Consider the following 13,813-nt stretch of genomic DNA (forward strand, 5'->3'; position numbering starts at 1 on the left):
AAAATTAAGAAAAATTCCTACAACCTTATTCTATAGCAATACTATTATTATGATATTTATTAATTTAAAACCATTTAGGTTTACTATAGAATAAAGCAAATAAGGAGTTATGTTAATGACCTAGAACCAAGATTTTAAAAAATATTTTATTTTTATTTATTTGTTTGACAGAGAAAGAGGAAGAGAAAGAGAGAGAGAGAATGGGCACACCAGGGTCTCCAGCCACTGCAAATGAACTCTAGACGCATGCTGCCCCTTGTGCATCTCGCTAACATGGGTCCTGGGGAATGGAACCTGGGTCCTTTGGCTTTGCAGGAAAGCACCTTATCTGCTATGCCATCCCTCCAGCCCTAGAACCAAGATACTTTTTTTGTTTGGTTTTTCCAGGTAGGGTCTCAGTCTAGGCCAGGCTGACCTGGAGTTCACTATGGAGTTTCAGGGTGGCCTTGAACTTACAGCAATCCTCCTGCCTCTGTCTCCTGAGCACTGGGATTAAAGGTGTGCACCACCATGCCCGGCTAGAACCAAGATTTTTAACCCAAGATAAAACACATACAGGAAGTGAAAGCTCTATGCTAAAACTGAATTAGAAATGTATTTGTAACTCATTAAAAAAATCACACACACATATGTGTATACATACAGACATTTGGAGTGATAATGACATGCCAGTGTAGGCTCATAATGCATACACATATGCTTTTGTGTGGGAATGTTACCAACATGTCTTTGAATACTATTCTTCACTAAAGGAACATCTTGATTCCAGGAATGACACATACATGGTCAAGATGAGCTAACAAGAAAGGTAAGGAAGTGGGCTCATAGACAGCAAGGCGTGAGGGTGTGAAAGATCAAAGGAGTTGCAGGGCAGTGAAATCCCTTTGTATGATCCTACAATGGCAGACACATGCCATTAGGCTTTTGTTTGAATCCACATAAAATGTAACACCAGAAGTGACCCTAACATTAGCTGGGGATTCTGGGCAGTAACAACTTGCCAGGGCAGCTTTATCAATTATAATCTCTTGGGGAGAAGGATAGAGGCAGGGTATATATGGGAAACCCTCGCACTTAATTTTGAACTTAAGGTTTCTGTGAACCAAAAGCTGTTCTAGGGTCTGGGGAGATGGCAAAGTGGTTAAAGATGCTTGCTTGCAAAGCCTGTTGGGTCTAACTCCCCAACCACCTACATAATACAGCCAGAGGGGCGTTCATTTACAGCAAGAAACCCTGGAGTGTACAGTACACACACACACACACACATATATACATATGAGTCAGTATGGTTCTTACTAGCCAAAGATAGGACAATTTTATTATAAAAATTGCATTGACTGAAATATCTTATTTTTTTAAAAAAACTAAACAACAAACTCCTAACAGTTCATAATACTGTCAAAAAAAAATGAAAGAAAACATGTGTACTGGAAGAAGGTTGGGTGCTAAATTTCTATCTGAAAATTAGCAGCTAAGGAAGAACTGGCCAGGCGTGGTGGTTAGACCTGTAACCCCGCCACTTGAAAGCAGGAAGATCACAATTTGGACCAGTCTGGGTTACACAGTGAGTTCTAAGGGAGGCCATGGCAGTGAGACCCTGACACAAACAAGTGCAAGCCAAAACCACAAAATGACAAAAATTAGGGCTGGAGAGATGGCTTAATGGTTAAGGCTCTTACCTGTGAAGCCTACGGACCCAGGTTTGATTCCCCAGGACCCATATAAGGCAGATGCACATGGTGGCGCATGTGTCTAGAGTTCTTCATTTGTGGTGGCTGGAGGCCCTGGTGTGCCCATTCTCTATCTGCCTCTCTCTCCTTCCCTCCCTATTTCTCTCAAATAATAAAATATTTTTTAGAAAATTAAAAATATCCCTTTTGTATAGCACTTATATAAGGGCAAACAAGTATTCCTAATGAGGGAGATCTTTTAGTTTATAAAGATGTCCAACTAATGTAGGTGGCAAAATATGACAGAATTAAAAAATAGCTCCTTTGCAACCTTACTGAAGGAACCCATGCAAGCAAAGCTCATGTACTGGGTGGAGCCAGGAACAGGCTGGTGGGAGGTGGCATTGTGAGGGCCTGACTGTCCCAAGTCACTGATGCTCTCAGGATGGCTGGAAGGGCAACAAGCCAACTCATGTGCCGCCTGGTGGGACCAGCATGAAGTGTACAGAAAGTTACCACCCTTATTACTACAAGCAGAATGTCCAGATGCCAGCCCCACAGCAAATTATAGGCTGCCATTAGTTCTGGTATCAAAGAGCTAATGCAGAAAAATGGGGGGGGGGGGTGCGGGGAAAGAGGGCTCTGTGACCAAAGACCTGGGGACTGACTGGTGGTCACTTTTCTACTGACTAGCTGGGTAGTGTCGATGGTACCTTTTCTGGGCTTTTAGCTGGCTCATCTGAAAACTGAGAGTGAATTTTTGAAAAAATATATCATTGAAAAACAAAACTTACATATTTTCAAGGTTCATTGCATGATAATTTGGCTATGTGTACCTTATGCAATGATCCCCATAATCATTTAATATAGCCATTACCACCTATAATTACATTTGTGTGTGTGCTTGTTAAGGAAGACTGAATGTCAGCTTTCCTCCCATACTCCTATGATGAAATCTCATCCCTGTTGTGACGGCATTAAATGAGTCCTGTGGGAAGTGCTGAGGTCATGTGGGTGGTGGCCTCACGAACAGCAATTGTGCTCTTTTTATAAAAAGGCCACAGAGAGCTGCCCTGCCTCTTCTACATGAGACACAGCAAGTTTGTCTATAAACCTGTTATCTGGCTCTCAGCAGACATTTTTGGATTCTGTTGGCACCTTGATCTTATATTTCACAGCTTCTAGAACTGTGAGAAATAAATTTCTGTAATTTACAGTAATACACTGAAACTTAAAACACACTCGGATGAGAGTGGAATAAAAAACCTTTTGAGTTCTAATACTATAAGAATTCATTAACCCATCAGCAAGAGAACTCACTTTTTTTTTTTTTTTTTTTTTGGTTTTACAAGGTAGGGTTTTACTCTAGTCTAGGCTGACCTGGAATACACTCTGTATTCTCAGGGTGGCCTCGAACTCACGGCGATCCTCCTACCTCTGCCTCCTGAGTGCTGGGATTAAAGGCGTGCGCCACCACGCCTGGCGAGAACTCACATATTTAATTGAAGCATTATGCTCATCTGAACTGGCTTTCAGAGGTCTGTGGTCTCCTGTGTGCACCGACAGTAGTGTCCCCTCAAAGATAAGGTGCTCTTGCTCCCCTCTCCTGTCAGCTTTGCCTCTGGCCTTGGTAATTCTCTACTTTTACATTCTTTCACAACTGTCATTTTAGTCTCTTCATCTCGCCTTTCCAGTGAGGAAAAAAATAACATGGCATGAGTCAACAAACAAACAGAATTCATCCACTGCTACACACTGGCATAGAAACCACAGCATTTTCAATGTTAACATTAAAAATCAGTGACTAGACATTGTAAATCCAGAGATAAGCCCTCCAAGGCTCACTGCAGAAGAGGAGGTGGAGAGAACGTAGGGCCACAGGATGGGGAGGAGTGCTGTGGAATGCTGCCTTATGACACGACATGGCTGTCACATTCATGACCTCGTGGCCACGTTGTTACCTGCACAACACTGGACCTATTAAAATTCCGTCATGTGGGTTGCAGAGATGGCTCAGCGGTCAAGGTGCTCGCCTGTGAAGGCTACAGACCCAGGTTTGATTCCCTAGTACCCACATGAAGCCAGATGCACAAGATGGTCCATGCGTCTAGAGTTTGTTTGCAGTGACTAGAAACCCTGGTACACCCATTCTCTCTCTCTCTCTCTCTGATTAAAAAAAATAAAGCCATCATGGATGACGGAGGAGGGCTTGAAGCTCCTACACCTCCCTGAGAAGTTACTGGTAGGTGAGTAATGGTTTCTGGGGGAGTGGGAGACGTTTTCTGCAGTGGTGTAGCCACTGGCAAGTTGCATGGGCTCTGGTAAATAGTCCCCTACTCACGCTCAGGCGGGCAAACCTAATTAAACTCGGTGGGGCACATAAACCTGCAAACAAACAACAAAAAGACATCAGAGCAGAAGAACTAGTTGGGAAGAAGGGGCCAGTGGAAGGGGATGGGCAGGAGGTACTAGAGAAGATAACAGGAGGGGATTATGACCAAGCTACACTATGTACACGAAAAAGGTTGTCAATTAAAATTTTTTTAAGAAAAATAAATAAATATGGAGATGAAAACTAAAGCGCAGGCCTCACCACTGCTTCCTGCTTTTTTCAGATAAGTGGTCTGCCTCCACACACTCCCTCATTTGCCAGAAACTGGACAGAGTCCAATTTATTAAACGAAGAACCTCAAGGTCCTGTGGTCTTTGCAGTGGGAGAGACATGCTATGCAACCACGGACGCCGTGCTTGCTGGAACTCAGCCAGCCAGGAACGATGAGAACTCGGCAGGAGCAGGGATTCCCCCCGAACACACGGACCCGGACAACCTGGGAGACGAGAATATACTCTGTGACTCCTCACGAGGTCTTACTCCTAAGACAGAGTGTGCAGGATTGCGATGTAAAGACCAGCTAGCCCTGTCTGGTCCTGGTAAGGCAGCCTGTCAAAAAATACTAACAAAAAACGAACAGGAATTTTATGGTTCTTTCAGCAAGCACCAATGAGGTATTTACGACCCTAATGCCTGTTGGGGGAAATTACTTGTGCACACAACCATATATTGTACTTTGATGATGGTTTTATCTCCGTGAACCATATTGTTTTTCCTGACAGCTGAGGCTCACACATCTGAACTGTGTCTTGTCTAGGTGTCAGAGTTATGTCACAGCCAGGTCCATTGTGTCAGGTGACATTTCTTCAAGAAAGTCTCTGAGTGTCTTATTCACAAAGGCCAAATGACCAAGCGACAACATAGGAACCTCTTAAGTTGTACACACTCTCAGTTTTTTCACGCATCAGAGGTCAAGTGCTAAGTCCCCACCAGCAAAGGATACTGCAGACCCGAGGCCACGGCGCTGGTGCGATAACCTCCCAGGCGCTGCCCGCTCTCAGAGCAGTGCCAGGCAAACTGCTTGTCCTGTCCTGTGCTCAGCACCCACTCCAGCTCCAGGACAAACAGGATCATCGTCACTCTGCTCTGGTGCGCTGAAAATCAAGAGACAAGAAAACAATCTGTAAAGAAAGCATCCCGGAGAGGCTGGGAAAGTGTAGTCCACAGAGGTGTATTGTCTTTTCCCCACCTCCGAAAGGCTCACGGTGTGTGATGTTCGGATGTAACAGTGGCTCTCAGAAGGGTGCTGGAAGATGGCCTTGTAGACAATCTTTCTTGATGATCCATCTCCCCTCAGCACTCACCTCATACGCACTCACGCAACAATTACTGGGAGTTCCTTTCCCAAGGGCCTGATCCGCCTCAATGCAATGATGCTGCTGGACCAGTGTGACCACCAGATTAGGGGCCATAATCAAAATGTGGTCAGTTTATGTACATTTCTCCTTAAGTAACAGGCATGCTATTCTTTTGTTGAAGTCTACTTCCTAAGCTTATAACAAAATTCTAGATGAATAGCCCTCTATCAGAAATCAATGCTTATAAAGAATTATGTTATAGCTGGGCGTGGTGGCGCACGCATTTAATCCCAGCACTCAGGAGGCAGAGGTAGGAGGATTGCCATGAGTTCGAGGCCACCCTGAGACTCCATAGTGAATCCCAGGCTAGAGTGAGACCCTACCTTGAAAAACAAAAAACAACAACAACAAAAAAGAATTATGTTATGCCAAAGGTGCACATATATGAAACAATGAAAGCAATTCCCTTAGACTAACTACACATGAGGGTGACATCAGTAGAGCTTTTGTATCACACTTCAGATGAGAAGAAACTACTCATGCCATCCAGCTAGCTCCCTCTTGCTCTTCTAGGAAAAGTGAAGAAGCGCATGAGCTATCTGGCCAGGGTTTCATGGTTTGGTAGTTTGAATGGTTGGCCCCCAATATATTCAGGAGTTTATTAAGGTTTGTAATTTAGATCTGCAGCCACCTGGCTGGAGGAGGTGTAACTGTGGGTGGATCCTAGAGTCCGGCTTTTGGTCAGGTGTTTGGTCTCAGCAACAAGAAAGTAAATACAACAGAAAATTGGTACTAGAGGAGTGAGGTTCTTGCTAGAAAGCTGTGTGGCTTCAGGTCTTTTGGAACTGATTTGCCAAAGGAATGTGGAAAGATTTGAAACCTCCCACTAAAAGACCTATTGCAATGCTTTAAGTACAGGTTGAGAAACCATTCTTGTGAGAACTGAAAGAACTAGGTGAAGAAAGGGCTGTGGACTGGAGGCTTGGCTTATGAAGGGAAGTACTTTGTCAGGACTGGGCTAGAGGCAGTTTATGTGCGAGACTAGCTGAGAACTTGGGCAGGATTGAGTTTAGAAGAAATGGACTGGTGCGATAAGAAGGATATGACACTGAAAGAAAGGAAAGTTTGGGTCAGAGACTGTAGCCGACTTCAGCTGCGACCGACTGAGAGATTATATTGACATTAGGCCAGCTGTTTTGTGTTGGGACAGAAGAAGAATGCGGACACTTCTGAATGGAGGAAGCTTGAAGTTTCTGGAACACCAGAAACTGTCATGGGTCTCAGATGTCAGACATGGAGCTACAGAAATTGACGTTGTGTCCTGTTTGTTTTATATCTTGCACTGGTTCAATTTTTCTTTGTCTGCTTTTGCAGCGGGATTGTTTTCTGTGCCACTGTGTCTATATGACTTATATTAAATTAGAAGTTAAAATATATCTACATATATATATATACAAATAAACTTATAACTTTCCAACTTATAGTTAAGAGACTATTTTGATTAGATGAGATGTTGGACTTTGAGCTTCTGAACAGTGTTGAGATTGATAAAATTAAAAAAAAAAACACCCATGGGGACATTTAAAGTCGAATGTTATTGCATTTTTACATCTTGAGATGGTTGTGATTCTATGGGGGTCAGGGGTAGGATGTGGTGATATGAATCATATAACCCCCATCAACTCATGTGTTTTGAACACTTGGTCCTCAGCTGGTGGCAGATGGGGAAGTGGAGCCTTGCTGGAGGAGGCAGGTTGCTGGGAGTGGTCTTTGGGGTATTACAGCCAATTCCTCCTGGCCAGAGATCTGCTCACTCTCCTGCTGCTGTTTTTCACCTGCTGTGGCAAGGAGGTGATGTCCAGCTTCGGCTCTCCCATCTCCTCCCAGCCATCATGAAACTGTTCCCCTTGAGACTGCAAGCTAAAATAAACCCATGAGCTGCTTTTGGTTGGGGGTTTTGTCCCAGCAACCCGAAGGTAACTACAACATGTCGCCTGACTGTGAGTCTGGTGGGGCAGAGGTGCCACTCTGAGTGTGGTGATATGGCACAGAAGACCTACGTTTCCCACCAGGATCGCCAAGCAGCACTAGTGTGGACAGCTAAACACAGCCTCTCTGGCAGCAACACTATCCACTGACATCAGCGCGTCAGACACGCATCAGGCTCTCAGATGCATTCTCTCAAGCACCGCAGGGGTGCCGCAAGGTGGGTAAGTCCCTGACTTTAACAGTAAGTTTGTTCTTGGTAGGATGTTCTCTACTATTTTTTTCTTTTTCACTTGGCAGGGTCTCAATCCTGGCCTCAGATTTGGAGTAGTTCTCCTGCCTCAGCCTCCTGGGTTGGGATTACAGGTGTGAGCCAGTATACCCAGTTAAGGTGGCCCTTTCAGACTGGCTATCATACAAAACAGACAGAACCCCTGCAAAAACCCACAGGAAAGTCATTTCAACAAATACTGGATATTTTAGAAGCCTTACAAATGAAGCATGGAGAATCCGTGGAAATAATAGTACCATACCCACTCGATAACACAATATTTGCCTTTTGGAGTACCAGCCATCACCAAGGTCAAAATGTAGTGCTTAACTGAAAAATGTAATTTCTTGGGCAAACTCCTGAAGTCCTTTTCCTCTGTCACAACTATTCAATTCAACTCCCATCAGTGATGGGATAAAAACAAATTCTTTAAAGATTCAAGTATATCCAAGTCTATTTCAAGCAAAAAAAAAACAAACCAAAAACCCACCCCCGGCACCTCATCCTTTCTCTTGAATGGCTTTGGTCTTCAGTCTCATTTTCTGAGATCAAGAGAATGAGCATCACATGTGAAGACAAGGAGGCTTAGGAGCTCCTGGGTGGCTTTCTTGTACCAGAGGAGACAGGGGCTACACATGTAACTTGGCTTGTTCAAGGCTACTAACTGAATGACAGAGCTAGAATCAAAACACTCGTCTCCATGGTGAAGTCAGTTATCTTTCTCAACGTCAAGCTGTGACTAGTGGGGGAAAAAAAAATCTAAAAAACTCAAAACATATATCCTATGTGACAGAATTCTTTTACTCAAAAGGAAATCCTTCATATACACATACTTACCACGAAGCTTAAGCAACCCACACACAAACGTGGGCTGGACACCTGGCTTCTTGGCTAGGGGGAGGGAGGAGGCTTCTCTGCCTGTATCCTGGTGTTGGGTGTCTATCTGTTTCTTACCACCAAATATGGTGCTAGCTACAGATTTTGTGTGTGCTTGACAAGAGCTTTATTTATTTTTTTTTTTTAATTTGAGAGCGACAGACACAGAGAGAAAGACAGAGAGAGGGAGAGAGAGAGAATGGGCGCGCCAGGGCTTCCAGCCTCTGCAAACGACCTCCAGACGCGTGCGCCCCCTTGTGCATCTGGCTAACGTGGGACCTGGGGAACCGAGCCTCGAACCGGGGTCCTTAGGCTTCACAGGCAAGCGCTTAACCGCTAAGCCATCTCTCCAGCCCAAGAGCTTTAATAATTAATTGGATTTCACTAAATACTTTTTTTCCCCAATGATTTTTATTTTTGGTGGTGCTGAAGATGTAACTAGGATCGATTGCATGCTAACAAGCACTCTGCCATTGAGTTACTTATAGATGAATGATTTCTCTTTTGTGGACTACTGACGTGACAGATTGCCTTAATTTTGTTGAACAGCTTCACATAGCTGGGATAAATCTCATTTGGTCATTTGCATAGTGTTGTATGTGATTTTTTTTTTTTTTTTTTGGTGTGTGTGGGTGGGTGGGATATTTCTATCTATTTTCATGAGAGATAGAGGTCTATAGTTTTCCTGTCTAGAAACATTGTTGGTTTTAGTATCACTTTTTTTTTTCTAATTTACTGAGATAAAGTTCATCACTTTAATCATTTTAGAATATACTAACTCACTGGCTTATAATATACCCACAAATTATTCGGTCACAAGTATTTATTTCCAGAACATTTCCATGACACCAAAATGACTATTCAATTCTCTCTTCCCTCATCCTTATTCAACTACAAATCTACTCTTTGTCACTATTTCATTCTCCTATCTTGACATTTCACCTTATGCAATCATATGACAAGTGACTTTTTTTTTTTTTTTTTGGTCTGCCTTTTTACACTTGCTATATAGCCTACAGCCTTGAATTCACAATCCTTCTGCCTCTGCCTCCCAAGTGCTGGGATTATAAGCACACATCACCAAGCCCAGCCTAGTTTTGGAGAGGAACTAATGTTTATAAGCCATTCTGCTATGTTTCAGGCACTGCGTCAATGAACTTATAGAAGCAATCTCTCCGTAACTCATTGTTGACGTGTGTATGGTTGAGTGGAGGTAAAGGAGAACTCTGGGTGTTCGTCCCTGCCTTCTACCCCAAGGCAGGGTCTCCTGTTCACCCCTGCAGTCACCGGGTCTGTGGTTTCCTCCTCCCTTCTCACTGTAGGTGTGCTGAGAGGACAAACACCCACCGCAGTGTATGGCTTTAATGTGGATTCTGGGAACCTGAATTAAGGAAACGCAGGCTTGTCCATCAAGCACGTTAGCCTCTGAGAATTATCTCCAGACCCCAAATGTTTATTTTTTATTGTGATAAAAATATATTTACTATTTTAACCATTTAAAAAATCTTTTTATTTGTTGATTTGCAGAGGGATAGAGAGAGAGAGAGAGAGAGAGAGAGAGAGAGAGAGAGAGAGAGAGAGAGAGGGAGAGGGAGGGAGAAAGGTGGGGGGGGTGAAAAAAGAAAGAGGAGAGAATGGACTGAAAATAAACTCCAGATGTATGAGCCATTTTGTGCAACTGGCTTTTCATGGGCACTGGGGAATCAAACCCTGGCTGCCAGACTTTGCAAGCAAATGCCTTTAACTGCTGAGCCATCTCTCCAGCTCCCCATTTTTTTAAAATTTTTTTTTTTTTATTTGAGAGAGACAGACACAGAGAGAAAGACAGATAGAGGGAGAGAGAGAGAGAATGGGCGCGCCAGGGCTTCATTTTAAGTATACCATTTGTACCATTAGGTATACTCACAATATTTGGCAGTAATCACCATATCTCTAGAACTTTCACACTATTCCAAACATGGACACTGAACGCACTGAATACTCACTAATTACAGTTTTTCTTTCTTCTCAGCCCATGACAACCACCATTCTATTTTCTGTCTCTATGAATTTGTAAGTACCTCCCATACCGATTTAAAACATGCTCTTTTGTGAATGACTGTTTCACTTAACATATTGTCTTCAAGGCTCATTCATGTTGTAGCATGTGCCTGAACTGCCCTTTGAAGGTTCAACAATTTGCCATTGTACGTATATCCATATTTTGCCTGTCCATTCATTTATGATGACATTTAGTGGCATGCATCTTGTGCCTCCTGTGAATAACAATGTTGGGAGCAAAGGCATTCAAACTTTTGAGAATTCACTTGCTTTATCTGGGCACACGTCTGTTATAGATACTCTCTCATTGCTGGGATAAAGCACCTGACCAAAAAGAGCTGATGAAAGTTTTTATTTTGGCTTACAGCCTGGAGGGGGAGCTTCATGATGCAAGGGAAAGAAAGCATGGCATGAGCAAAGGCTGGACATTACTTCTGCCCAGCAGGTAGAAAACGGCAGCAGGAGAGTGAGCTGAATTCTGGCAATGGGGAGCCGGCTAAAACACACCAAAGTCTGCCCCCAGCAACAAGCCTCCCAAATTTTCACCAGCTGAGGACCAAGTATACAAAACACATGAGTTTACAGGAGGCATCTGATCCAAACCATCACAACGCCACTCATTAGTTTTTTATTTAATTAATTTACTTTATTTATTTGAGAGAAAATGGAAGAGAGAGAGAGAGAATGGGTGCTCCAGGGCCTCTAGCCAATGCAAACGAACACCAAATGTGTGTGCCCCCTTGCGCATCTGGCTTACATGGGTCCTGCAGAACTGAACCAGGATTCTTTGGCTTTGCAGGAAAATGCCTTAACTGATAAACCATCTCTCCAGTCCCCCCCGCCTTGTTTTTAGGCAAGCCCAACAGACTGGCCTTTTTTTTTCATGTGAGAGAGTTAAGAGTGAGAACGTGTGTGAAAGACAATTGGTGTGCCATGGCCTCCAACCACTGCAATCAAACTCCAGAAGTGTGTGCCACTTTATGTGCATGTGTGACCCTGTGTGCTTGTGTCACCTTGTGCGACTGGCTTACCTGGGGCCTGGAGAGTCGAACATGGGTCCTTAGGCTTCACAGGCAAGTGCCTTAACCACTAAGCCACCTCTCCAGCCCTTATTAGTTTTTTAATGTCAATCCAACATTACAATCCTGGGATACCTCACTCTATCACAACGTATCCTCTTTTTTATATACTGCTGGCAAGATTTAATTTATGACTCTGCATCTACTTTCGTGATAATGATGGTCTAGTTTTCTTATATTCGTTTTATATAGCATCAGTATCAGAAAATGTTTATTACCTAAAATGAGTTATAAAATCATTTCATTTTCCTAATTTCATACTGACTTTGTATCGTTTAGTACTGTTTCTTCCTTGAGTGTTCCCTAAAATTCATCAGTAAAACCATCTGGTCCAGGATCTTTGTGGGAGTGTATTATTTAAGAAGTCAACTTCTTTGGTAAACATAAACTTCTTAGGAGCTGGTGTTTTTCATCACTTCACTGCCATATTTGTTAGCACAGAGTTATTATAGCACTCATTATCCTTTTAATATGTGGTTTGTGCAATCATGTCACATGACTCTCTCCTAATACTGGTAATTCCAATCTTTCTCTCCCTTGATAAGTCTGGCTTATCACTTTAAAAAAATTATTATTTATTTGAGATAGAGAAAGAGAGAGAGAGAAAGAGAGGGAGAGGGAGAGGGAGAGAATGGGCACACCAGGGCCTCCAGCCATTGCAAACGAACTCCAGATGCATGCGCCACCTTGTGCATCTGCCTTATGTGGGTCCTGGAGAATCGAACCTGGGTCCTTTGGCTTTGCAGGGAAATGCCTTAACAGCTAAGCCATCTCTCCTGTCCATGGCTTATTACCTTTTTTAAAAAAAATTCTTTTTGAGGCAAGCCCAACAGAATGGCATTTTGATGAGAGAGAGAGAGAGAGAGAGAGAGAGAGAGAGAGAGAGGGAGAGAATTGGTGCACCAGGGTCTCCAGCTGCTGCAACTGAACTCCAGACAGTGCCACCTTGTATGCATGTGTGACTTTGTGCACTTGCATTACCTTGTGTGTCTGGCTTACACGGGACTTGGAGAGTTGAACATGGGTCCATAGGCATCGCAGGCAAGTACCTTAACTGCTAATCCATCTCTCCAGCCCTCATAAATAGTTCTTGGTTCACTGATATTTCTGTAGTTTCTATTTTCTACTTCATGAACTTCTGCTATAATCTTTCCTTTCTTCTTCCTAGCTTAGGTTTCTTTTTTTTTCTTTCTTTCTTCCTGTTTTCTTTCCTCTATTTTTTTCAAGGTGAAAGCCAAGCTCACTGAGGAGGGACCTTACTTCTTTTCTAGTATAGTTGCTTACAGCTATAAGTTCCCCTTGTGTTCAGCAGAATTTCACAGATTCTAGTACATTCCTTTTATTCAGCTCAAAATACTTTCTGCTTTCTTTTTGACTTCTTCCTTGACCCATGGACTATTCAGATTTTCCAAGGATCTTCCTGCTATTGACTCCTAGTTTGACACCCTATATGATTTAAATGCCTCTAAACTTTCTGAGACTTATGGCTTCAGCTCTGCTGCGAGTTCTGCATGTACTTGAATATTGTGCCCCTGGTAGATGTGATTTCTTCAGAGGACAATTACAGCAAAATCACTGTGTTGTTCAATTCTTTTGTACTCTATGATTTCCTGCCTACCTGTTCTATCAATTACTGGGAGGAGAATACTAAAATTTCTTTGGAGCCATTTTCTCCCCTAAAGATTCATCAGGGTTTGTGAAACATAATTAAAAATATGCTATTAGGTACAAATACTTAATATTGTTACGGCTTTCTGCTGGATGACTTTATGAAATGATGAGCTAGTCTTTGTTCTGAGCTCTATTTTCACAGTAATAATACCACCCCGGCTTCATTTTGATTAGTGTTCTCTCTGTTTGTCTCTTTTGTCCTCTACTATCAACTCGTTTACATGTCAGGTGCTGGACTGCTTCTTCTGGACAGGTTTGGTTTGGGTGTCAAATTTCCACTCACCCTGATAGTCTCTGACTTTTAAGTAGCTTTGGATCATTTATATTTAATGTGTTACTGTCACTGTTGGGTTCAAATCCATCATTGTGCTATTTGTTGTCTATTCCCCATGTTCTTTCATTGTGCCTTTTTAATTTCATTTTTATTCTGCATGCACACAAGGGTGGAGTAGGCCAATGGTGTGGTGTATGTACATGTGTATGCAAAGGCAGGAACCCCATACGTACATGCGTGTGGAGGCCAGAGTTGA

At 42.9% G+C, this 13,813-nt stretch overlaps 1 protein-coding gene across 1 annotated transcript in view; it reads right to left on the reverse strand.

Moving 5' to 3' along the window:
• The window catches only part of Wdfy2 (WD repeat and FYVE domain containing 2), a 174,681-nt gene that overhangs the window by 36,869 nt on the left and 123,999 nt on the right, over positions 1-13,813 (reverse strand). Inside the window, exon 5 of the mRNA XM_004660042.2 lies at positions 5,006-5,156. Coding sequence (XP_004660099.1) covers positions 5,006-5,156 — 151 coding nt within the window. The remainder of the gene's footprint in view (positions 1-5,005; positions 5,157-13,813) is intronic.

This window comes from Jaculus jaculus, chromosome 7, assembly GCF_020740685.1.
Source record: "Jaculus jaculus isolate mJacJac1 chromosome 7, mJacJac1.mat.Y.cur, whole genome shotgun sequence".
NCBI classification, from domain to species: domain Eukaryota; kingdom Metazoa; phylum Chordata; class Mammalia; order Rodentia; family Dipodidae; genus Jaculus; species Jaculus jaculus.